At 44.3% G+C, this 22,716-nt stretch overlaps 1 protein-coding gene across 26 annotated transcripts in view; it reads left to right on the top strand.

Annotated features, from left to right (window-relative positions):
* Positions 1-4,495: 4,495 nt before the first annotated feature.
* Positions 4,496-22,716, top strand: part of MAP4K4 (mitogen-activated protein kinase kinase kinase kinase 4) — a 192,588-nt gene continuing 174,367 nt past the window's right edge. For all 26 annotated transcript variants that reach the window (XM_023211368.1, XM_023211364.1, XM_026456411.1 and 23 more), the window contains exons 1-2: positions 4,496-4,933; positions 5,267-5,332. In XM_023211368.1, the coding sequence (XP_023067136.1) occupies positions 4,877-4,933; positions 5,267-5,332 (123 nt within the window). In that variant the 5' untranslated portion in view covers positions 4,496-4,876. The remainder of the gene's footprint in view (positions 4,934-5,266; positions 5,333-22,716) is intronic.

The raw sequence follows: 22,716 nt of genomic DNA, 5'->3' as shown, positions 1-22,716 counted from the left end.
AGGCTGGAGCCCAGTGCCACGATCTCGGCTCACTGCAACCTCTACCTCCCGGGTTCAAGCAATTCTTCTGCCTCAGCCTCCTGAGTAGCTGGGACTACAGGCACGCACCACCATGCCCAGTTAATTTTTGTATTTTTAGTAGAGACGGAGTTTCACCATATTGGCCAGGCTGGTCTCGAACTTCTGACCTTGTGATCCACCCGCCTGGGCCTCCCAAAGTGCTGGGATTACAGGCGTGAGCCACCGCGCTGGCCAGCCTTGCTTCCTTGCTTTCTTTTCTTTCTTCCTTTTTTTTTTTTTTTTTTTCTTTTTTCGGAGTCTCGCTCCATCACCCAGGGTGGAGTGCAGTACAGTGCAGTGGTGCAATCTTGGCTCGCTGCAACCTCTTATCTTCCGGGTTCAAGCGATTTTCTTGCCTCAGCCTCCCAAGTAGCTGGAACTACAGGCGCGAACCACTGCGCCTGACTAATTTTTGTATTTTTAGTAGAGATGGGGTTTCGCCATGTTGGCCAGGTTGGTCTTAAACTCCTGGGCTCAAGTGATCTGCCTGCCTCAGCCTCCCAAAGTGCTGGGATTACAGGCATGAGCCACCATGCCTGGCCATCTTGTCCTATTTCTCAAGGTTCTCTGAACTGACCCCTCTGCCCAGTGGGGCCAGTCTCTTCATTCTTTCAACTTCTCAATCTTTGTCCAAGCAAGCTATATTGTTTTCCTCCCCACGTCAAATGTCAAATTGGTATTTTCCACTACATCACCTTGATTGTCCTTTTGGGTGGATTTATTCTGTGTCCTCAAGAGATTATTAAGGACAAAGGCAATGACAAGTCTACCTTCTGGCATCATGTACTACACACAGCTTATTATGAACTGAGCACTTGTGTCCCCTCCCGCAATCTCTCCGTTCATTTGTTGAAGTTGGAATCCGTAGTGTGGCTGTGTTTGGAGACAGGGCCTCTAAGGAAGTAATTAAGGTTAAGCAAGGTCTTAAGGGTGGGGCCCTGATGGATAGGATTAGTGCCTCATAAGAGACACCAGAGAGCTCATTCTCTCTCCTCAAGCATGTACTGAGGAAAGGCCATGTGTAAACATAGTCAGAAGGAGGCTGTCTGCTAGCCAGAAAGAGAGCCCTCACCAGAAATCGAATTGGCCAGAACTTTGATCTTGGACTTGTAGCCTCCAGAACTGCAAGAAAGCATTTTTCTGTTATTTAGGCCACCCAGGCTATAGTATTTTGTAATGGCAGCCCAAGCTAATACATGGTGTTAATTGAAAACATGGCCCCGATGCTGGGTGCTAGAGTGGAGTTTCAAGCTGGGCATGTGTACACCACTCCTGCATGAAAAGGTAATTGACTTTGGTTTTGGGTTCAAAACTAAATCTTCCTTTCTTGCTCCCATTTAGTAATTCCCATCTTTTTCTCTGTTGTGACAGCATCTTCCCAAGTGTGGACATCCTCCCAAGCTCTGAACCGCAAACAAATCTTTTACCTTCTTGTCTACACTGCCTTCTGGCATCGTATCAGATGCCAAGCCTTAGAGAATCTACTGTCTCAAGACCTCTTATATTAATATCTCCTGTCACCCCTTATTACCTTGGCATAGGCTCTTGTCTTTTGCTTGTTTTTCTCATTTCCAGTCTTCATCTGGTATGCAGAAGAGGAAAGAGAGGCTCAGAAGAAACACATGCAAGGTTGCACAATGGACAAATAACTAGGGTTCAAAGCCAGTTCAATTTTGCCCCAAATCCAGCATACTTTCCACTAGATCTGTTTAGTACTCTTTCCATCTTGCTAAAATTGACACTGTTCTGCTTTGTACTAGTGGTTATTTATGAAGCTGTCTTATGCCCATTATCAGTATGTAAACTCTTTGAGGGTAGGCTGTCTTGATCTTCCTGATATCCCAGGCAATAGCTAAGCCAGTGCCTTGCACTGTGTAGGCACTTCCAGAATAGGTAATGACTCTAAAGTGGGAGATTACAGTCACAACGGTGATATAGAGGATAGCAGCGTAGGAGAGAGACAGATTTAAAGAAAGCCTGTAGGAGAAGGAAGAGATGATTTTGAGTTGGGCTTGAGGTGATGAAGGAATGTGAATAGATGGAGAGGAAGGGGAGGTGTGAGGTAGGCTTCAGTGTCATGGGTTTGGAGTTGAACCTGTGGAAGGAGGCTGCTTTGTGGGGGGCCCTGGCATTTCTGCATCAGGTCTAGTTGTGCATAGTGAGCAAGTTACTTAACTTTTTAAAGTGTTGGTTTTCTAATGTATAAAGCGGGAATAATAGAGTGTCATTTGGAATTAAGAGCAGAATAATGAGATAATACATGTGAAGGACTTAGCACATCATATCATCTATTATTGATAATAAACACTATTAAAATGCTAGCAATAGGCCAGGCATGGTGGCTCATGCCTGTAGTCCAGCACTTTGGGAAGCCAAGGCGGGCGGATCACCTGAGGTCAGGAGTTCGAGACCAGCCTGGCCAACATGGTGAAACCCTGTCTCTACTAAAAATAAAAAATTAGCTGACCATGGTGGCAGGCGCCTGTAGTCCCAGCTACTGGGGAGGCTGAGGCAGGAGAACTGCTGGAACCCAGAAGGCAGAGGTCGCAGTGAGCTGAGAGCACTCCACTGCACTCCAGCTTCAGTGACAGAGTCAGATTCTGTCTCAAAACAAACAAACAAACAAACAAACAAACAAACAAACAAAAAACAATGTTATCAATAGTAAGATAGCCTGAAAGTTCAGATGTGTTTCTGTCTAGTTCTCTGAGTAAATTATTTTATTTACACTCATAGATAATGCCATTGCTGCTGACAAAACCCAAAATTATCTAAAAGCACCAATACATTCATAGGAATACTTGGTTACTATAATTTTCCTTATAAATGGATACCGGGAGCCCCTCAATATATTTTACCCTTACCAGGGATTCTCATAGTCAAAAATTTCAGAAACCAAACTGTTGGGAAGCAGGAGAGTGCTATACATATTCTGGGTAGAGCTAACTAACTTGGCTGAATCAGAGATCCGGATTCTGGGAACAGGCTAACCTGGTGAAAATCCCTGCTCAACTTCCAGGCTGGGCTTTTAAGGAATTCGGACATATTCCTTATCTTTCAGTACTTGGCTTTCCTTACCAAAAAGGAGGATAACATTCCTTCAAGGCTGTAAATAGAGTGCTGTGTGTAAAGCACTTGGCACAACGCGTTTGTTTGGGGGAGACACAGTATGTGCATAAGAATTGGTAGATGATGATGGTTATGTTTATGAAAATCCAATCATGAATAGCCGGAGGCCACTGTTGTCAACGAGTGATCCCTGTAACAGCGACGTTAGCTACACTGAGAACTTACACACGCACATTCTCAGGCCCATTGCAGACCTCCTGAAACGGGAACTCGGGAGGCAGGGCCAGGCAATCGGCACTTTGCCTGAAGCACTCACGTTTTGAGAACACCTGTCAGGTAACAGGGAACCACTGAAAGTTTTTGGACGGTGGAGGAATGCGATATAAATGGCTGTTGATTCACTGGCATTAAAGTGCCTAACTACCGACTGGCTTCCGAGGTTGCCGGAAGAAACCTGTTCGTTGATTCTTAGTGATCTCCAGGTTGCAAAACGCGGGTCGGTACTAAGGGCCCCAAACACAGTGCTCACCTACCGAGCGCAGCCAGGAGCGCAGCGCCAGGCAATTACAGGAGCTGTTTTGGATATGGCCGGGCAGCCCAGCGATGCTCAGCGGATCCCGCAACTACAACCACAACCGTATCACACATTTAGCATGCAAAAGCAGAGAAAGGAAAAGAAAACCGTGCAGGGAAGCCGGAAACGAGGGACTTCAGGGTCCCCTCTCTAGGAGGTGGGAGAGTGGGGGATGGGGCAAGTGGGGCGAGGAGGGGGCGAGGATGGAGGGAGGCCCCTCCTCCGTGCGGCAACACCCGGTTCACGTCCCTCTAGAGCCGGGGCGCGGCCGGCGGGACACACCCTTGCCCTGGAAGACACGAGAGTCCCTGTCCTCTTAGCGTCGGTCCAGCTCAGTTTCATGTCATTTGTTGTTAGCGCGAGGTAGGGGCGTTTCTCCACCGCAGCTCCTCCCCGGGGAAATCCCAGCCCGTTTCCTCCCCACTCCTGCTGTTTTCGGGAGCGCAGTGCGGGGTCGAGCGCCGGGGCAGTACCCTGGGCGCCGGGCGTCGTGTCGGGGCCGCTGCCCGCACTGCCCGCCGGCCCGGCCATTGTTCGGGCCCCACCCCTGATGAATATTCACGCCGCGCGGGCGCCTCGGCCCGCGCCCTCCCTGGCAGGGTAGGGGTGTGAGTGCGTTTCCGCCGGTTTTTCCTGCCTGAGGAGGAAAGGGGGAGCTGTTTTCTCTCTCCTCAGAATATATTTTTGGTGTCCCGTTTCTCCTCCTCCCGCGCTGCCGCCGCCCCCTCCCTCCCCACCTCGCTCCCCGCCTCCGCCTCCGCCTCCCGGGTTATCTTTGTCTCGCTGCCTCGCGCTCACTCGCTCAACTCTCGGCGCCGCCGCGGCCCCACGCTCCGGGCCCGTCCTCAAGGCGCGCGGCGCGGGGCGCGGGCGCCGGGGCCTGAGGCGGCGGGCGACGCCCGGGGGCCTGACGGCCGGCCCCGCGCCATGGTGTGAGCGCCGCCGCCGCCCGCGCACGCTCCGTCCGCCCTCCGCGCGGCCCGGCCGGCCGAGAGCCCCGAGCGGCCCGAGAGCGCAGCCGAGCCCGCTGCCGCCGCCCCCGGCCCCGCGAGGAGAGTCCCGGGCCGGCCCGGCTGCCGCGCGAGGAGCGCCGTCGGCGGCCTGGTCTGCGGCTGAGATACACAGAGCGACAGACCTTTATTCTTATCTGTTTTTTGGTGGCAAAAAGGGAAAATGGCGAACGACTCCCCTGCAAAAAGTCTGGTGGACATCGATCTCTCCTCCCTGCGGGTGAGTGGGCCCGCGAGCGGGCGCGCGGGGAGCGGGCAGCCGGCAGCTGGCAGCCGGGGCCGCGCCCTGGTCGGCCGGGCGCTCGGGCGCCGCCGTGGGCAGAGCCGCGGGCGCGGCGGCCCCTTTGTCTGCCTGTGCGGGCTGGTGCGGGGCGGGCGCTACCCTCCGCCGCCCCCACGCCCCGAGCCCGCCGCGCGACCCCCGGGCGCCGGGGGACCGCGCGGGGCGAAACCCACCTCTTTTGTCACCGCCCTTTCTCTCCAACTGCCCCGCTTGATTTATTCATTTTTTGACTTCTTTTAAATGATAACCCCTCCCCTCCTTCCTCTCCAGGATCCTGCTGGGATTTTTGAGCTGGTGGAAGTGGTTGGAAATGGCACCTATGGACAAGTCTATAAGGTCGGTGTGGGCGCCGTCTTTGTTTCCCGTGGCATGTGGAAACTTCTTGTTGGGGGAGAGGAGAGGGTGATAAACATTCTGCTGACTGGAGGCCACGCCGCTTGGCCAAAGTTGGGAGAGGGGTTTCGCCTTGCAGTCCCTCTGTTTTTGCACACCGAGTTTATATTCAGACTGGCCTTAAAAGACCTCATTTCCTGGCTTTGAGATAAGGAAATAAGCTACACTCTTAGGCATGCACTTTATCTTCAAAAAAATGGAAAAGCGTTTTTTAAAGATAAGACAACTGAATTTTCTCTTTTTCCCCCCCCGAATCTGGCCTCCTGAGTTTGTGTGTAAATTAAAATACAGTGGAGGCGGGCCTTGCCTCTGACGATCCTAAACCACTGCTTTGGCCATCGTGAAAATTGTCATCATGTTTCAGCCTCCACTCAGTGCTTGCCAGTTGCTCAAGGTGGGGAGTTTGGCGTTACCTGGGAATACTTTATACCTGTGGTTGTCATCCTTTCTATTGATGGATACGTCTTTTGGGGAAGCAGGGAGCAGTGTGTGTTTGGGCAACAGGAGCAGGAAGAATTACAGTGTGGGGATTATAAAATCTGAATTCCAGGAATAACCTGTTTGACAGCTGTGTAATTGAAACAGAAATGACGAAGAGCGAAGAGAATATAGAGGATGCCCTGGTTTCACACCCACCCAGGTCTTTTATCTTTTTAAAAAATTTTAACACCCACCCTCCACCCCAACAATAAATGAAACTAGCAAATCTGGAGACTGAGTCTGCGCTGAGTAGCTGACACCTGATGTGACTAACAGTGTTCATTTTATCCATTGTACAGTCTAGAGATGATGAAAGAGCTGTAGGGAATGGAGGCACAGGCCTTGAAAATTCAGAACGGAATGTTAAATTCTTCGTGTCTTGATTTGTTTCTCATGACTGAACGTTTTCTAAAACTTTCATCTGCACTGGGGGAGTGTTCTGTTAGAGTCGGTACAAGGTTAGGGAAGCAGGGCTTTGTGGTTCACCATGAAGAATTGTCATTGTCTCATTAAAAATGGGTGGAGTTGGGGGGGGTTGGAAGCTGACTGTAGACGTTTTCTTAGGCTAGATTAAGTGTGGATCTTATTGTCTGTCTCTTTTCTGCTTTGTGAGTAGAGTTTATCTATCACTTGAACGCCTCTCCTCAGCCCAGACTTCTAGCCTGGGCAGTGTACTTACTGGACTGTGGTCCGAACTTGGGTCAGTATTCTTAGGTGATCTCAAGTGTATTAGCTTGTGTTTTGTTGGTTAACTCTTGGGGCCGGGGCCAGATTTTTGAATTTGAAAGAGAGCCCTGTTAACTCAGCTTGCCGGGCTCAACTGAATTTGGAAGGCTTTGGAAAATTTTGGAAAAGATGGTGTTGCAACTCACTGAGTGGTTGGTAACTGGCTAAAGGACATTCTCCCCGGTCTGTTGTTTGTTTAAGCATCAGTCAGTTTTTTTCTAACCCAGTTTTTTTCTCGCCAAATCTAAGTGGTGATTGTAGGCTTCCAAGTGAATTAGCCAGAGCTTGTTTTTGACCTGGTTACACAGTAGTTGGATTGTTTGTCTTATTTGGTCAGCATGGATGTTAAGGGCAGAGAAGTAAGCCAGAAGGTAATATAGTCTTTAAACCTTAAGAAAAAAGAAAGAATGAAACCCCAGTTTGTCTTTATTGGTTTTAAGAGGTGGGAGCTGTTTATGGTAAGAGTTTAGTCAAGTTCATTGTTATTTCTCCTCATTGCCTTTTTAGTTCCATTTCCCCCAACCCTCCCAAGCTTTTGAACTAGGTTTGCTGAGCACTATGTTTGACAAGTATTTGGGATACTGGCATCCCAAATACTTGTCAAACATAGTGCTCAGCAAACATAGCTCTCTGACTACAAAGTCTGTGCAGTTGAGAATTTCTGTAATTATGCAAACCTAAGGAATAAAATCCATGCAAAAGTTGCCTACGGTCCAGAACAAAATAGTGCCTGAGATTTTGCTCATAAGCAGTTACATTTTTATATTATTATGGAAAACTTGAAACATAAAGACTAGAGAGCTCGGTTTATCAGCACATGACTAATCTTGTCTCATCTGTATTCTTCTTCTCCTCCTTTATCTTAATGTAAACCCCAAATGCCATTTCAGCCATAAATACTTCAGAATATTTCTTTTTTACACAATCACATTGTTGTTATCACACTTGGAAAAATGTCTTATATTTGCTGTTAACATTTTCCTGATTGTCTCATACATCAGGAAAATTTTTTTACTATACACGTCTTTTTTACTATAACAACAAGTTCTTTAATGTTTACAAGCGGATACTGGGAACTTCAGTCTTAGAGGTGGTGAAAATAGCAGAACATCTCTTTTTTCCTCTTTTTAAGTATTTAATTTCTAGAACCATTTACCATTATGCATAGGAGTTCATTTAGGATTTTTGTTGGTATGATTTGCTTGTGGTAGCTTTGGGATTAGATTATTAACACTCTAGAGTTTGTTTATTGCTGCTAAAAATCCTTTAGGATGAATTCGAAAATTTTTTTTGTTGCTGAATTGTTATTTATAAAAAGGTCTTTATTTTTAAACATAATTTTAGGTAAAAAAATCTGTAAGTTGAACAACAAGTGGTCCTAATTTATTTTAGTGTCATTTTCTATTTTTCATTAGCGCAGAGGTTGCTTATTTTGAGGCAGCTATATATACATGAAGCGAATGAGTGGAAAAGAGAGTTTTCCGAGATTTGATATGTCGTATGAAATAGCTTTTTTTGGGGCGAATGACTCCGCTGCAAAACTGTGCTAATGGTAGACCCCTCATTTATTGAAGAAAGGGAGGGGAGGGGTTTGTGTGTGGCAGTAGGGCTAAGAGTGACCTATGGGAAGGCTAGAAAGGTTAGGGAGTAGTGGGAATTTCAAGGAGATGTTACTTGGACTTCAGGACAGACATCCTCTTTAAGCAGTGAGGAGCCACTGAAAGATTTTGTTGGAATTGGGGATCCCTGAGAGTAGGGGACTTGATCCAGTTTTTTGGGGATGACTTCTAATTTTGTGTATCTCTGACAACAGTGGTAAATGGTCTGGTATAGTTGAACAGTCTGTAACTTCATCTTAAAAGAGGGAGGTAAAAAACAGGGTATATTCTGTTTAGAGAAATTATTTTCACCCTTAGGTTTTTGAGAGAAGGATACTCATAAACTTAAGATTATAAATTTTCTCTTCTCAAGTTTACATTCAGAATACCATATATTTATAAAAGAAGTGTCTGGTACGATCAGTGAGGACAATGATAGTGTGAAAAATTAAAACCAGAAGTAAATCAAGTTTGTTTCCTGTTATTTTGGATTTTATTGTTATTTTATTTTGAGACAGAGGTTTGCTCTGTTGCCCAGCATGGAGTGCAGAGGCACCGTCTCCACTCACTGTAACCTCCGCCTCCCGGGTTCAAGTGATTCTGCTGCGTCAGCCTCCTGAGTAGCCGGGATTACAGGTGCGTGCTGTCACGCCCAGCTAATTTTTGTATATAGAGATGGGGTTTCACCATGTTGGCTAGGCTGGTTTTGAACTCCTGGCCTCAAGTGATCTGCACGCCTCGGCCTCCCAAAATGCTGGGGTTGTATACAGGCATGAGCCACTGCACCCGGCCTTATTGTTATTTTAAATATTTATTTGACCATTTTTGTGTTTTTCTTGGAGTAACTACTGTTGTTATTTTGCATTTTGTGAGCATATGATGGCTGGTGTTCCAAATGTCTTGAATAAAAGACTGCCAGCTGGGCGCGGTGGTTCACGCTTGTAATCCCAGCACTTTGAGAGGCCCAGGTGGGTGGATCACCTGAGGTCAGGAGTTCGAGACCAGCCTGGCCAACATGGTGAAACCCTGTCTCTACTAAAAATACGGAAAAATTAGGCAGGTGTAGTGGCGGGTGCCTGTAATCCCAGCTACTCAGGAGACTGAGACAGGAGAATCACTTGAACCCGGGAGGCAGAGGTTGCAGTGAGCCGAGATTGTGCCATTGCACTCCAGCCTAGGAACAAGAGTGAAACTCCGTCTCAAGAAAAAAAAGAAAAAGAAAAAGAAGATGGCCAGCCTGAGGACAATTCTGAGTCTCAGAAGGACTGACAGAGGGGAAATCCAGTAACAGTAACGTGGAAGTCAGGGAGTTTAGAATCCAGCCGGTGAAATGTCTGAAATCAAGGTTCACTCAAAGGAGGGACCATAGACTTTACGGAAGACTGACCCATTCTGACCTTGTCATTGGAGGAAGGGTATAATGTGGACCTTGGAGGTTGAGGACGAGGGTACCCTAGGCCCAAAGACCTTGATGGTTAGGGGAGCTAATGCTAAGAGTTTGCTCATTCCACACCTGTTTGACACTGTGCTAATGGTAGATCCCTCATTTATTGAAGAAAGGGAGGGGAGGGGTGTTTGTGTGTGGCAGAGGGCTAAGAGTGACCTTTGGGAATGCTAGAAAGGTTAGGGAGTAGTGGGAATTTCAAGGAGATATTATTTGGACTTGAGGGGAGACATCTTTAAGCGTTGAGGAGCCACTGAAAGATTTTGTTGGAATTGGGGATCCCTGAGAGTAGGGGACTTGATCCAGATGTGTGTTGGGAAGGAGCTGGTAAGATGTTTGGCCTTGGGCAGTGGTTTAGTGACAGGAGGTGAAGGCCGAGGCAGGATAGTGACTGTGGTGGTAGAGAGGAGGAGCGGTTGGGTGGATACTCGGGCATTACTCTTTGCTGGATTTCACTTGTTAAATTCACTCGTTCTCTGCAGGCTTTGGTATGTCCCTTTAAGTGGGTACACTGTTTGCCCACGGTATTAGGAGGAGACTTGGGATTCCCAGCACTTTGGGAGGCCGAGGTGGGTGGATCACCTGAGGTCAGGAGTTGGAGACCAGCCTGGCCAACATGGCAAAACCCCGTCTCTACTAAAAAAATAAAAAAATTAGCCGGGTATGGTGGTGTATGCCTGTAATCCCAGCTACTTGGGAGACTGAGGCAGGAGAATCACTTGAACCTAGGAGGCGGAGGTTGCAGTGAGTTGAGATCATGGCATTGCAATCCAGCCTGGGCAACAGAATGAGACTCTCTCAAAAAAAAAAAAAAAAAAAAAGGGGGGGGGGGGGGGGGTTAAAGTGCTAAAATTGCTTTCGATTGCTCAGTGGTAAAGAGCCATATAGATTATCTGGCTTTTAAAAATCATTAGGGGCCAGGCGCAGTGGCTCACACCTGTAATCGCAGCATTTTGGGAAGCCGAGGAGGGCGGATTATAAAGTCAGGAGTTCAAGACCGGCCTGCCAATATGGTGAAAACCCATCTCTACTGAAAATAGAAAAATTAGCCAGGCGCGGTAGTGTGTGCCTCTAGTCCCAGCTACTCCAGAGGCTGAGGCAGAAGAATTGCTTGAACTTCCCCAGGAGGTGGAGATTGAAGTGAGCCGAGATCACGCCACTGCACTCCGGCCTCGGAGACAGAGCCAGTCTCCTCTTTAAAAAAAGAAAAAAAATTAACATTTTGGAGCAAGTACTTAAACTTTTGTGAGGGATTCTCTTAAGTGTTATCTTTTAAGTGAGCAGGCCTTGTTCTTAATTGGAGGTAAGGACACCCAGTGGGGCAAAATGAATTCTGTAGAACTAGATGTTTTCATTAGGAGGAGATTGTGTCAGCTGATCTGCCACTGAGAGGCATGTTCAGGCTTGTTCTGAGACATAGATTTCCTTCATGCTGGAGGATTCTGGACTTGGGCAAGGTGGGAGGAAGCCAGCCCTGTTGAGTAAGCCCTGTGTGGCTCTCTTCGAGTTTCAATCCCAAACTTTCAAAAACTGTTTTGCTAACTCAGAAATATCAAAAGCTCTACAGAAAATCCAACCACCAAACAAAACCCTGCTGCCGATGGGTTTTTAACTCCTTACTGCTTGAAACTTGGTGATAAGTGTATATTCATTGCCTAGCTGCAAACAAGTATTTTGCCTTTTTCCTTAACCAATATTTTATATATATATATACACACACACATACATACACACACACACACATACCCCCCCACACACACACTTTTTTTTTTTTTTTTTTTTTTTGAGACAGCATCTGGCTCTGTCGCCCCGGCTGGAGTGCAGTGGCGCGATCTCGGCTCACTGCAACCTCCTCCTCCCAGGTTGAAGCGATTCTCCTGAGTAGCTGGGACGCCAGGTACGCGCCACGCCTGGCTAATTTTTGTATTTTTAGTAGAGATGGGGTTTCACCATATTGGCCAGGCTGGTCTCGAACTTGAGTCAGAGTAAAGTTTTTAGACATACGGAAAGATGACTAGGAAGAAAATGGAGAAGGCCAAGGTAATCTTAGGTTTATTACTAGTGACCATTGTGGCAGCAGTGGTTCTTAGGTTTTATAATGTCATATCACTGCTCACCAAACAGAATTTGTTGCTTTGTTATGGAGCTTGTTCAGTAATAAGAGTTGGTGAGTATTAACTCAGAAGAGAAGCTGCCTCTTGGGTTGAGTAATTAATAAAGTGATTCATTGGGAGGTAGTTTTTTTCTGTAAGAATCTCTAAGGAAAGATGACAATGCTGAGTTTTAGGACATCCCAAGTTTTAAAAACTGGACTCTGAGAAACTTTGATGTCTAGATAGCATTAGGTATAACTAAACTGGGGAGACAAAAGTGAAAAACGATTAACCATGTAAGGTTGGTTTCATGCAGATACTGTGGATGTGTGCTGGGCCCTGTTCTCAGAGTTAGATACACAGTGGTAAATGAAGCAGATGATACATCCACCCTTATGGAACTCAAGAAATACAGGAGGATGGACACAAAATGCCAGATGTGGAATGTCAGTCGTACATTCTGTGTTGTCTGCATCTCCCTGGGTCCCCAACCCTGCACACTTGTGTTCAGACACGGTGAATGCTCCAACACGTGGAGAGGGCACATACTGCAATGTGTTCATTTTAAGTGGCTCAGCCTCAGCAGGGCTTCTCTGTGCTTTACAGTAAAAACAAATGACGAGAAAAGTGAAATGAAAAGGTAGACATATAGAATATCAGTCTACTTTTTTAACTTGTAGAATCAAAAGACATTTTTACTCTGTCAAATTGCTGTAAAAGTTTTTGTTTTTGTTTTCTTTTTAAAAAAGCATAAGAAACTCAGGTGATAAAGTTTTTATATACTTTTAATTTCAGAAATGAACTTGCCGTGGTCGGCAGACCAAACTTTGAGGAGCACTGAACTGGCAGGATTGAATTTGTAGCAGGGCTCTTAGTGAGCTCTGGGTGGTTGGTGTTTTAGTGAGCTGGAGAATTGAGGACTGTTGTTTGTGCCCAGTAGTTGGTTTTCCAACCCTTTGAACATTGGGGAGCTAGAACAGGTGCTGCTTACAGCTTTGTGCCTAAGTGCCAAAACATCTTTGACCCCTGTGCTTTGGAACTGTCTCAGATATGGCTAAATATGAACAAGTTATCCTATTAAATTCGAATAAATGAGAGAAAAACACTTTTACATTATAACTTTAAACAATCCTTTATATGATAAATAGGGCCTTAACTTACCAGTTATGAATCCATAGTTATTAATTAAATGATACTAAAGTGCTTATACCAAAAGTCGGAGTCATCCTGTTCTCCAGAAGCACCTGTTTTCAGTGCTTTTAGCTGCTACATCTGAAATTTATTGCTATATTTCTAAATTATGTACTTATATGGCTATTCATTTATCAGTTTTATACATTTATTGACTTCCTCTAGCAGTAGTTGTACTTATTGAACTACTCTTAGTTCAATAATAGTTGAATATTTAACTCCTATACTTGCCACCTCCCTTAAGTGGGCATGCCGTAATTTTGGGCTAAAGTGGTAGTTGTTTCTTTTATCATGACTATGTAAATACCATTTATATGTGAGCTAAACAGTCTCATGTGATTACATTTCCTTTTTAAACAACACCCCTGCCCCCACATCACTTTTAGTTTTTCCTTGGCTTAGTTTTCTTTGTACCTATCATCGCCTTCCCCCTCAGATACCCTAAAAGGTATAACAAATGCCTAGCAAAGGTTAGTCTTTATCACATTTTCCAAATGCTTAATTTAACACCACACATCAGATAATTTATTGTTGCAGATAACCTTGTTGATTTCAATTTTTTCTCCCTGGAGTTTTCCTCGTAGCTGCGCAGGTATGGTTGCCCCTGGGCCTGGCATGTAGCTATTGTTCTGGAACGTCTGTTTCCTGGATACTACCGTCTTCCTTTTTGGTTTACTATCATATTTTCCTGAAGCACATCCTCTAGTAGTTTTAAAAGAAAGGGTGTTTGGGTATTAAGGTTTTAGGTCCTTGTATGACCGAAAATCCCTTTTTCTTATCACTGTCTCATCTCTTCTTGTCTGGAACATAACTGCTTTCGATTTCTTTAGGGACTAAATCTCTGGTTTCCTGTGGGTATGGAGTGATGTGAGACAGTTACCAGACTGTGTAAGGCAGAGAAAGGGGACTTGGGGATTTCAACCACTAAATATGCAAACTTTGATCAGTTCTGATTTTGGCCTTGCACCTCACTTGGTATTGATTTATTCCAAATGATGACCTTCTCAGGGTTTGGTAGGTCCAACTGTCTCACTTCTTTTTGACATCCTTAATAGGCACTTAGGTGGTATTTTGTCTTTTTTGTGTTGTTGTTGTTTTTTTTTTTTTGGAGACAGACTCTTACTGTTGTCTAGGCTGGAGTACAGTGATGCCCTCTTGGCTTACTGCAGCCTCTGCCTTGTGGGTTCAAGCGATTCTCCTGCGTCAGCCTCCCAAGTCGCTGGGACTACAGGTGCGGACCACCATGCTTGGCTAATATTTGTACATTTAGTAGAAATGGGGTTTGACTCTGTTGGCCAGGATGTTCTCGAATTCCTGACCTCAGGTGATCCCCCTGCCTGGGCATCCCATAGTGCTTGGATTACAGGCATGAGCGACTGCCCCTGGACTGCCTGTCTGTTTGTGTCTTTTGGAGTACAGTGGTGTGATCACAGCTCACCGCAGCCTCGATCTCCTGGGCTCAAGCGAACTTCCCACATCAGCCTCTTGAATAGCTGGGTCTACGGGTGTGCACCACCATGTCCAGCAAATTTTTTAAATTTTTAGTAGAGATGGTATTTGACCATCTTGCCCAGGTTACTGGACTCAAGTGGTCTGCCTACCTCGGCCTCTCACCATCCACTTTTTAGCTGTCAAAATCTAATAGAAATGATCTCTACTACCTGTCTTCCCCTTTATCTCTTTATTCTTTTGTTTACTTTAAAATCATTTTTATGGGAATTAATTCTTAATAACTCATGTGATCAGTCCACCATGTTTAACCAAAAGTTGTGTCTTTGATTTTGGACTTAGGGTTTTGCTGAGGTGTTTGTTTCTTTTCTTCCAGAACAATAATAATACCAGCAAAACAATAACAATAACAAAAAATAAAAGATGAAAACAAGGGTAAGCAGTGCGTAACCTCTGTGACCTTACTACATGACCTCTGTCAGAGATACTTAATTTGGGAGGTGCAAGCCGAGGGAGACGAGGATGAGGAAGAAGGAAAGTGGGGCAAGATGCCAAGCAGTGCCATGATATGTATTAATTACCATGCTGGCTGCTGCTTTGAACAAATCTTTGAGAGATAGAGGAGTTTGTTCAGCAGTATTTTTTTTTAAAGCAGCTTTATTGAGGTATATATTCTGTACTATGAAATTAACCCAGTTCAAGCTTACGTTGCAGTGATATTTAGTAAATTTACTGAGTGGCACAACCATCACCACAAATCAATATTGGAACCCTTTGATCATGCCAATAAGATTCCTCCTCCTGATTTACAGTTAATCCCCATTCCAACCCAGAACCCCAGGCAACCACTCATCTGTCAGTATTAATTTGCCTTTTTGGAATATTTCGTATAAATGGAATCCTACAATGTGTGGTCTCCTATGTTTAATGTTTGAGGTTCGACCATGTAGCCGTGTGGTTCTTTGTTCCTTTTTGTTGCTGAATTTTAGCCTATGGTTGTACCACATTTGTTACCTCTTCACCAATTGATAGGCATGATGTTGCTGGAACTGCACCTGAAGTCACCCACAGAAGGGAGAAAGGAGGGGGAGTTTATCTTTTTGGGTTTTCTTATTTCTCTTTAGTGTAACCAAACACTTGGTTCTGATGACCCTGGGTGACTGTCTGGATGAGGGAAAAGCAGTTGGAAGTTTTGTGTCCCTGAATCCTTTATCTTCCCCACTCTTATTATTAGTCATTACTGTGAGTTTATTTATTTATTTTTTGAGATGGAGTCTCACTCTGTCGCCCAGGCTGGAGTGCAGTGGCACAGTCTCGGCTCACTGCAACTTCCACCTCCTGGGTTCAAGTGATTCTCCTGCTTCAGCCTCCCAAGTAGCTGAGATTACTGGTGTGAGGCACCACGCCCAGCTAATTTTTGCATTTTTAGTAGAGATGGGGTTTCGCTATGTTGGCAGGGCTAGTCTCGAACTCCTTACCTCAGGTGATCCGCCCGTCTCGGCCTCCCAAAGTGCTGGGATTACAGGCGTGAGCCACTGCACCTCGCCTTAAGTCATTTTTAAAAATATGAATACAGTTTCTTTGTTATCACTATGAAGACAAACTATTCACTATCAGCAAGGTCACTGGTATTAGGAACGAGGCCAAACTAGTTTTTCCTTCTATTTTTGGGGGGAATTCCCTTGTATAATAGCCAGCTGTTTACCATGTGATGCTAGACTGCAGTTTTCCTTTATTTCAAGCAGAAGCTATTGACTTGCCTGGATTTTTTTTAAAAAAAAGCAAAATATGTTATCTTTGGTCAGAAGGTTATATCCCAATTAATGATTTGCTATGTGTTTTGGGGGAATAAGTTTGCTCATTTGTTTCAAGTGTGCTTTTCAGAGTATTTTTCTTATATTTTATTCTTAAGTTTTTTTGTGATACCTTTTGTTAGGGCCTTACTACATTCAGATTACATAAAATTAAATTAAGTAATAGTTTACTTTTTGAAAATTCTTACACTGAAGAGCTTTCATTCTTCGTACCTGCTATGACAGTGACAGAATGCTGTTGACTACCAGAGCCCTTCCCTCCATGAGTTTTTCTGAGACTCTTTATGTAATTGGTGTGTAGTTTTATGACTATTCAATTTTGAGAGGTATGTCAAAGACTGACTATTATCTGCGTTAGGGCTGTGCATCAAGGTACTTAATAATTTGTTGGAGATCCCAGGTTAGACACTGAATATTGCCTAAGGTTGAGTGTGTACATTTAAGTGACAAAATTCGTTGGGTGTATTCATTCACCTGCTAGGGCATGACTCAAATTCTAGGGCCATTCCAGTTTGAAGTTGGCATATCAGAGCATCTTAGTTCTCTGTATGTACACGTTTTCTCATATGTTCTTGTTCCCTACCTTGATTCCCAGAAAAATCTGACAGATGTTAAGTTCTTTACTCTTCAGTGATTTCAAGGCTTGGTTTCTGTCTCTTGTTTCACTGTCTGCAGATATTTTGAGCCTGCTCTGCTAGTCAAGATTTCCTTTATTTATTTATCTAGTACTTAATGTGTTTATAATATGTGCCAGGCACCATGCGAGGCTTGCTCACTGGTGACAATGGACAAGAAAGGCAGTCAGCTCATGCCCTTGTGTAGCGTATAGCCTAATGTGTAAGGCAGAAAATGAACACACAGTTAAAGAGGATGATACTGCAGATGGGGAACAGCAGGGGCCTATGGGAATGTGTGACATGATAGCTAAGTTAGAGCTGATAAAACAGATATGGTGGTATGCACAGTGAAGCTTTATGATTTCAATTCAGATGCTCTAGATGAGGCATAGATGTATGTGGAGCAGTGAACAGTCTGCTAGGAGTTAAAACAAGCCACTGAGCTGATGATTCATCATCTTGGTTAGTCCTACTTTGAATAAAGATAGGAGGGGTGTGTTCCATTGATTATGGTAATTGACTGCCTCCATTCAGTTTGCCTTGAGCCAGCTGTCTCTCAGGAAGCCTTGCCTCCTACATCTGCACTGTTTGGTGTTCCTTGCTTTTGAGTCTCCTGTATCAGTTAGGAGTTAGCATCCTGAACATTCTCATGTGGGTGAAGGAGGGGCCTTCATCAGGCCTCAGATTGTCTTATGAGCAGTATCTGGAATAATATCTGGTAAATGACTGGCCTGAAGTAGGCCACATTCTGCCCTTCATTACACACAGGGAGACTGCTTTGTTTAGCTGCTGGTCCCCACGATGTTAGGGCTGAAAGGGACCTCTGTAAAATGGGACCAATGGTGTACAGGTTTGTGATATTCACATAGTTTTTAATAAGTTTCTGTAGTTCTGGTTATATAACAAAATAATTAAAAGATAAAGTTTTTTTGCTTTTTTTTTGGAGACAGAGTCTCACTCTGTCGCTCAGGCTGGAGTGCAGTGGCGCCATCTTGGCTCACTGCAACCTCTGCCTCCAGGATTCAAACGATTCTCCTGCCTCAGCCTCTCATGTAGCTGGGATTACAGGCATGCAGCACCATGCCTGTCTAATTTTTGTAATTTTAGTAGAGATGGGTTTTCACCATGTTGACCAGGCTGGTCTCCAAATCCTGACCTCAAGTGATCCATCTGCCTCAGCCTCCCAAAGTGTTGGGAATACAGGCGTGAGCCATTGGGCCTGGCCTTGCTCTTTGATAATATGGACAAAAGAGAATTTTCTTTTTCTAATCCTATTAGGTAAAATGATGCTGTGGCTTTTTTTTTTTTTTTTTTTTTTGATGTTGAGTGAGATATTTCTAACCATTGTCTAATCATACTGGAAAATGGGACTTTGTAGTTACCAGTGCTGGCTTTCAAAGTATGAAATTCTTTTTGCATTATTTTGTAGAAGCAAGGGCTTTGTCAGTCATCAACTCCAAGATTGTATTAGACGTTTCATTAGTTTTCTAGTTAATTTGCTGAAAATACATTCTTATTGTTATATGAAAAAAGCGACTTAAATGTTGAATTTTTAAATAGGATGCTTATTTATTTTTTTCTTGTCTTTATACTGTTTATTTTCTTGCTGGCTCTGTCAGCTAAGGACTTGATCTCATTGGTAGTCTGTCTTTCCCTTTTTTTTTTTTTTTGCTTTATAATGATTCCTTTTGCTGGCTTATTAGCTATAATTTCTACTTAGGTTATTTTATAGGTTGCTTTAGGTTTGTAGCACATGTTTTTAACTTACCACAGTCTACCTTCAAATGATACTATACCTTACTATGGTATACATCCATTTCTACCCACTTGGCCTTGTAGTTTTTTAGTATACATTTTACTTTTATGTATTTATTTATTATTTATTTATTTATTTTTATTTTTTGAGACGGAGTCTCACTCTGTTGCCCAGGCTGGAGTGCAGTGGTGCGATCTCAGCTCACTGCAACCCCTGCCTCCCAGGTTCAAGTGATTCACCTGCCTCAGCCTCCTGAGTAGCTGGGACTACAGGCGCCCGCCACCATGCCCAGCGAATTTTTTGTGTTTTTAGTAGAGATGGGGTTTCACTGTGTGAAGCCAGGATGGGCTCGATCTCCTGACCTTATCATCTGCCCGCCTCGGCCTCCCAAAGTGCTAGGATTATAGGCGTGAGCCACTGCACCCAGAAATGGCTCACTACAACCTCCATCTCCCAGGTTCAAGTGATTCTTGTGCCTCAGCCTCTGGAGTAGCTGGGATTACAGATGTGTACCACCATGCCTTTTATTTATTTATTTATTTATTTTATTTATTTATTTTGAGACGGAGTCTGGCTGTGTTGCCCAGGCTGGAGTGCAGTGGCGCAATCTCGGCTCACTGCAAGGTCCGCCTCCTGGGTTCATGCCATTCTTCCGCCTCAGCCTCCGAGTAGCTGGGACTACAGGCGCCCGCCACCACGCCTGGCTAATTTTTTGAATTTTTAGTAGAGACGGGGTTTCACTGTATTAGCCAGGATGGTCTCGATTTCCTGACCTCGTGATCCGCCCGCCTCGGCCTCCCAAAGTGCTGGGATTACAGGCTTGAGCCACCGCGCTCGGCCGACTAATTTATTTTTAGTAGAGATGGAGTTTCACCATGTTGGCCAGGCTGGTCTTGAACTCCTGATCTCAGGTGACCCACCCACCTCAGCCTTCTCAAGTGCAGGGATTACAGGCGTGAGCCACTGCACCAGGCCGAGAAATTTGTTTCTTAAGAAATATCAAAGACCTTGGCCTTGGAACATTAAGAGAGAGTTCACTTTGAACTTCAAGCGTTGATTGATTAAAAGTTTCTGGTAAACCAAAATCTTTTTTTTTTTTTTTTTTGAGACAATGTCTCACTCTGTCACCCAAGTTAGAGTGCAGCGGGCACCATCTTGGCTCACTGTGACCTCCGCCTCCCGGGTTCAGGTAATTCTCGTGCCTCAGCCTCCTGAGTAGCTGGGATTACAGGTGCCTGCAACCACACCTTGGCTAATTTCTGTATTTTTAGTAGAGATGGGGTTTCATCATGTTGGCCAGGCTGATCTCAAACTCCTGACCTCAGGTGATCCACCTGCCTCCTTGGCCTCCCAAAGTGCTGGGATTATAGGTGTGAACCACATCGTCCAGCCTTAAATCAAAATCTTGATTGTGCTTAAAATATTTAAGTAAAATGGTACTTTGCTATAGCATCCCAGTGTTCCAGTTTGATAGTGATCAATTAACAAATTTCTAATCCCCCTGCTAAGTGCAGTACCTCAGGCCTGTAATCCCAGCACTTTGGGAGGCTTAGGTAGGCAGATCATTTGAGGTCAGGAGTTAGAGACCAGCCTGGCCAACATAGTGAAACCCTGTCTCTACTAAAAGTACAAAAAATGAGCCAGGCATGGTGGCACGCACCTGTAATCCCAGCTACTTGGGAGGCTTAAGCATGAGGATTACTCAAACTCAGGAGGTGGAGGTTGCAGTGAGCCGGGATCACGCCACTGCACTCCAGCCTGGGGTGACAGAGTGAGACCTTGTCTCAAAAAAAAAAAAAGGCCGGGTGTGATGGCTCACACCTGTAATCCCAGCTCTTTGGAAGGCTGGGGCAGGTGGATTGCTTGAGATCGGGAATTCAAGACCAGCCTCACCAATGTGGCGAAACCCCATCTCTACAAAAATTAGCTGGGCGTGGTGATGGGTGCCTGTAATCCCAGCTACTTGGGAGGCTGAGGCAGGAGAATTGCTGGAACCCGGGAGGTGGAGATTGCAGTGAGCTGAGGTCGCTCCACTGCACTTCAGCCTGGGCGACAGAGTGAGACTCCATCTCAAAAAAAAAAACAACAAAAAGTTTTCTCACCTCAGATGACCTTATGACAAGAGCCAATATTTTAATATCTTTGTCTTAGAACCTCACTCATACAATAGAGACAATCCTCAAATCCAATCCAGAGAGTGTTGCTTCAAGGAACAGTGGTGACTTTTAAGATAGGTTGGAAGTCTGATGGTGCTACATGAATGCTAAACAATCAAGTCTTTTCAGGTTTAGTTTAATAGTTATTATTCTTATACTTTCAAAACCATTTTCATGTAATTTTTTTCAACTATTTATTAAATGTTAGTAAAAGAGGAACTAACCAAACACAGATTTTATCCAAGCAACCTGTTTAGAATAAATTATAAAGAAGGAAGGTTAATTAAAATGCATTTCCTGTACTTGTGAAGAAACTTGTTGAGAAATTAGCTTTGAGAAAGTTATGCCATCTTTATGCAACATATTTATATAGTTAAGAAACATAATTAGCTTACATTTCAAAAGAGGCTGTTTGACAAAACAGTTAGAAAACCCCTCCCTATACAGTGAGAAATATATTCTACAATTATATAACTAATCATAATAATTTTATTTTCCTGAAATAACTATAAGAACCTGGTCTTCCCCTTTATCAAAAAACCATGAGAAAATAAGCAAGAACTTCTTAAGAAGTTCGACACTGATACCAGCCAGATCTAAATCAAAATGGAAATTAACATTCCTTTCTAAATCATGTGCAGAGTTCATTTGAACATTGTGATAATTTCCACGTAAACTCTGATATGTAAATGTTAGGACTAGGAGGAGGTTTGAAAATTATCTTGTTCAAACTCTCTGGTAAAAGAATGGATCTAAGATTTGTTCCATAGGCTGCAGTCCACTTCCAGAATCACAGAACTCATCAGTCACAGAAATTGGACTAAAATACCTTCTGCTAGTTAAAAAAACCAGCTTAAGAAATTCTTGCCACTCAACTTTTCTTCTATGAATCTCTCAATAATTTTTCACTATTCAGAGAATGTGGTAAAAATAAGAGGCTTCAAGACCCCAAAGAACAAATGTATGTGAACTACAGACCTGCATTAGTCTGTTAGGGCTGCCATAACAAAATGCCACAGGCTGGGGGTTTCAGTCATATAAATCATTTTCTCATGGTTCTGGAGGACAGAAGTCTAAGATTGAGGTGTTGGCAGAGTTGGTTTTTCCTGAGACTCCTTTTTCTTTTTTTTCTTTTTTTGATTTTTTTTGAGACGGAGTCTTGCTCTGTCGCCCGGGCTGGGGTGCAGTGGCCGGATCTCAGCTCACTGCAAGCTCCGCCTCCCGGGTTCACGCCATTCTCCTGCCTCAGCCTCCGGAGTAGCTGGGACTACAGGCGCCCGCCACCTCGCCCGGCTAGTTTTTTGTATTTTTAGTAGAGACGGGGTTTCACTGTGTTAGCCAGGATGGTCTCGATCTCCTGACCTCGTGATCCGCCCGTCTCGGCCTCCCAAAGTGCTGGGATTACAGGCTTGAGCCACTGCGCCCGGCAAGACTCCTTTTTCTAATTTGCAAATGGCTACCTTCTTAGCCTTTCCTTTTGTGCATCCCTCCCTGGTGTCTGTGTCCAGATTCCTTATTACAAGGACAGCAGTCAGATTGGATTAAGGCTCACTCTAACAGCCTTATTTTAATTCAGTCACTTCTTCAAAAGGCCCTGTTTCTAAGTCTCATCACTTTCTGAGGTACTGGAGATGAGGGTTTCAACATGTCAGTAATTTTTGGGGGGCACGGTTTTAGCCTATAACAATACTGTAAAGTTTTTCTTGTACTGAAGACACGGAAAATAATTTTGCTCTAAAATGCCAATGACTTATTAGCTAACACAGGTAGAATATCCCTTATCTGAAATGCTTGGGACCAGAAGTAGTTCAGATTTGTTTGGATTTTGGAATGTTTGTATTGTATTTAATGGTATATTATTTCTAATCCAAAAGTCTGAAATCCAGAATGCTCCAGTGAACATTTAGTTTGAGAGTCATGTTGATTCTCAAATGGTTTCAAATTTTGGATTAGGGATACTCAACCTGCAAATTTTGAACCTTGTTTTTTTAAACGAAAAAATA

This window comes from Piliocolobus tephrosceles, chromosome 15, assembly GCF_002776525.5.
Source record: "Piliocolobus tephrosceles isolate RC106 chromosome 15, ASM277652v3, whole genome shotgun sequence".
Classification (NCBI taxonomy): domain Eukaryota; kingdom Metazoa; phylum Chordata; class Mammalia; order Primates; family Cercopithecidae; genus Piliocolobus; species Piliocolobus tephrosceles.
Note: the sequence above shows the minus strand (reverse complement) of the source record. Positions and strands in the feature narration are given on the sequence as shown.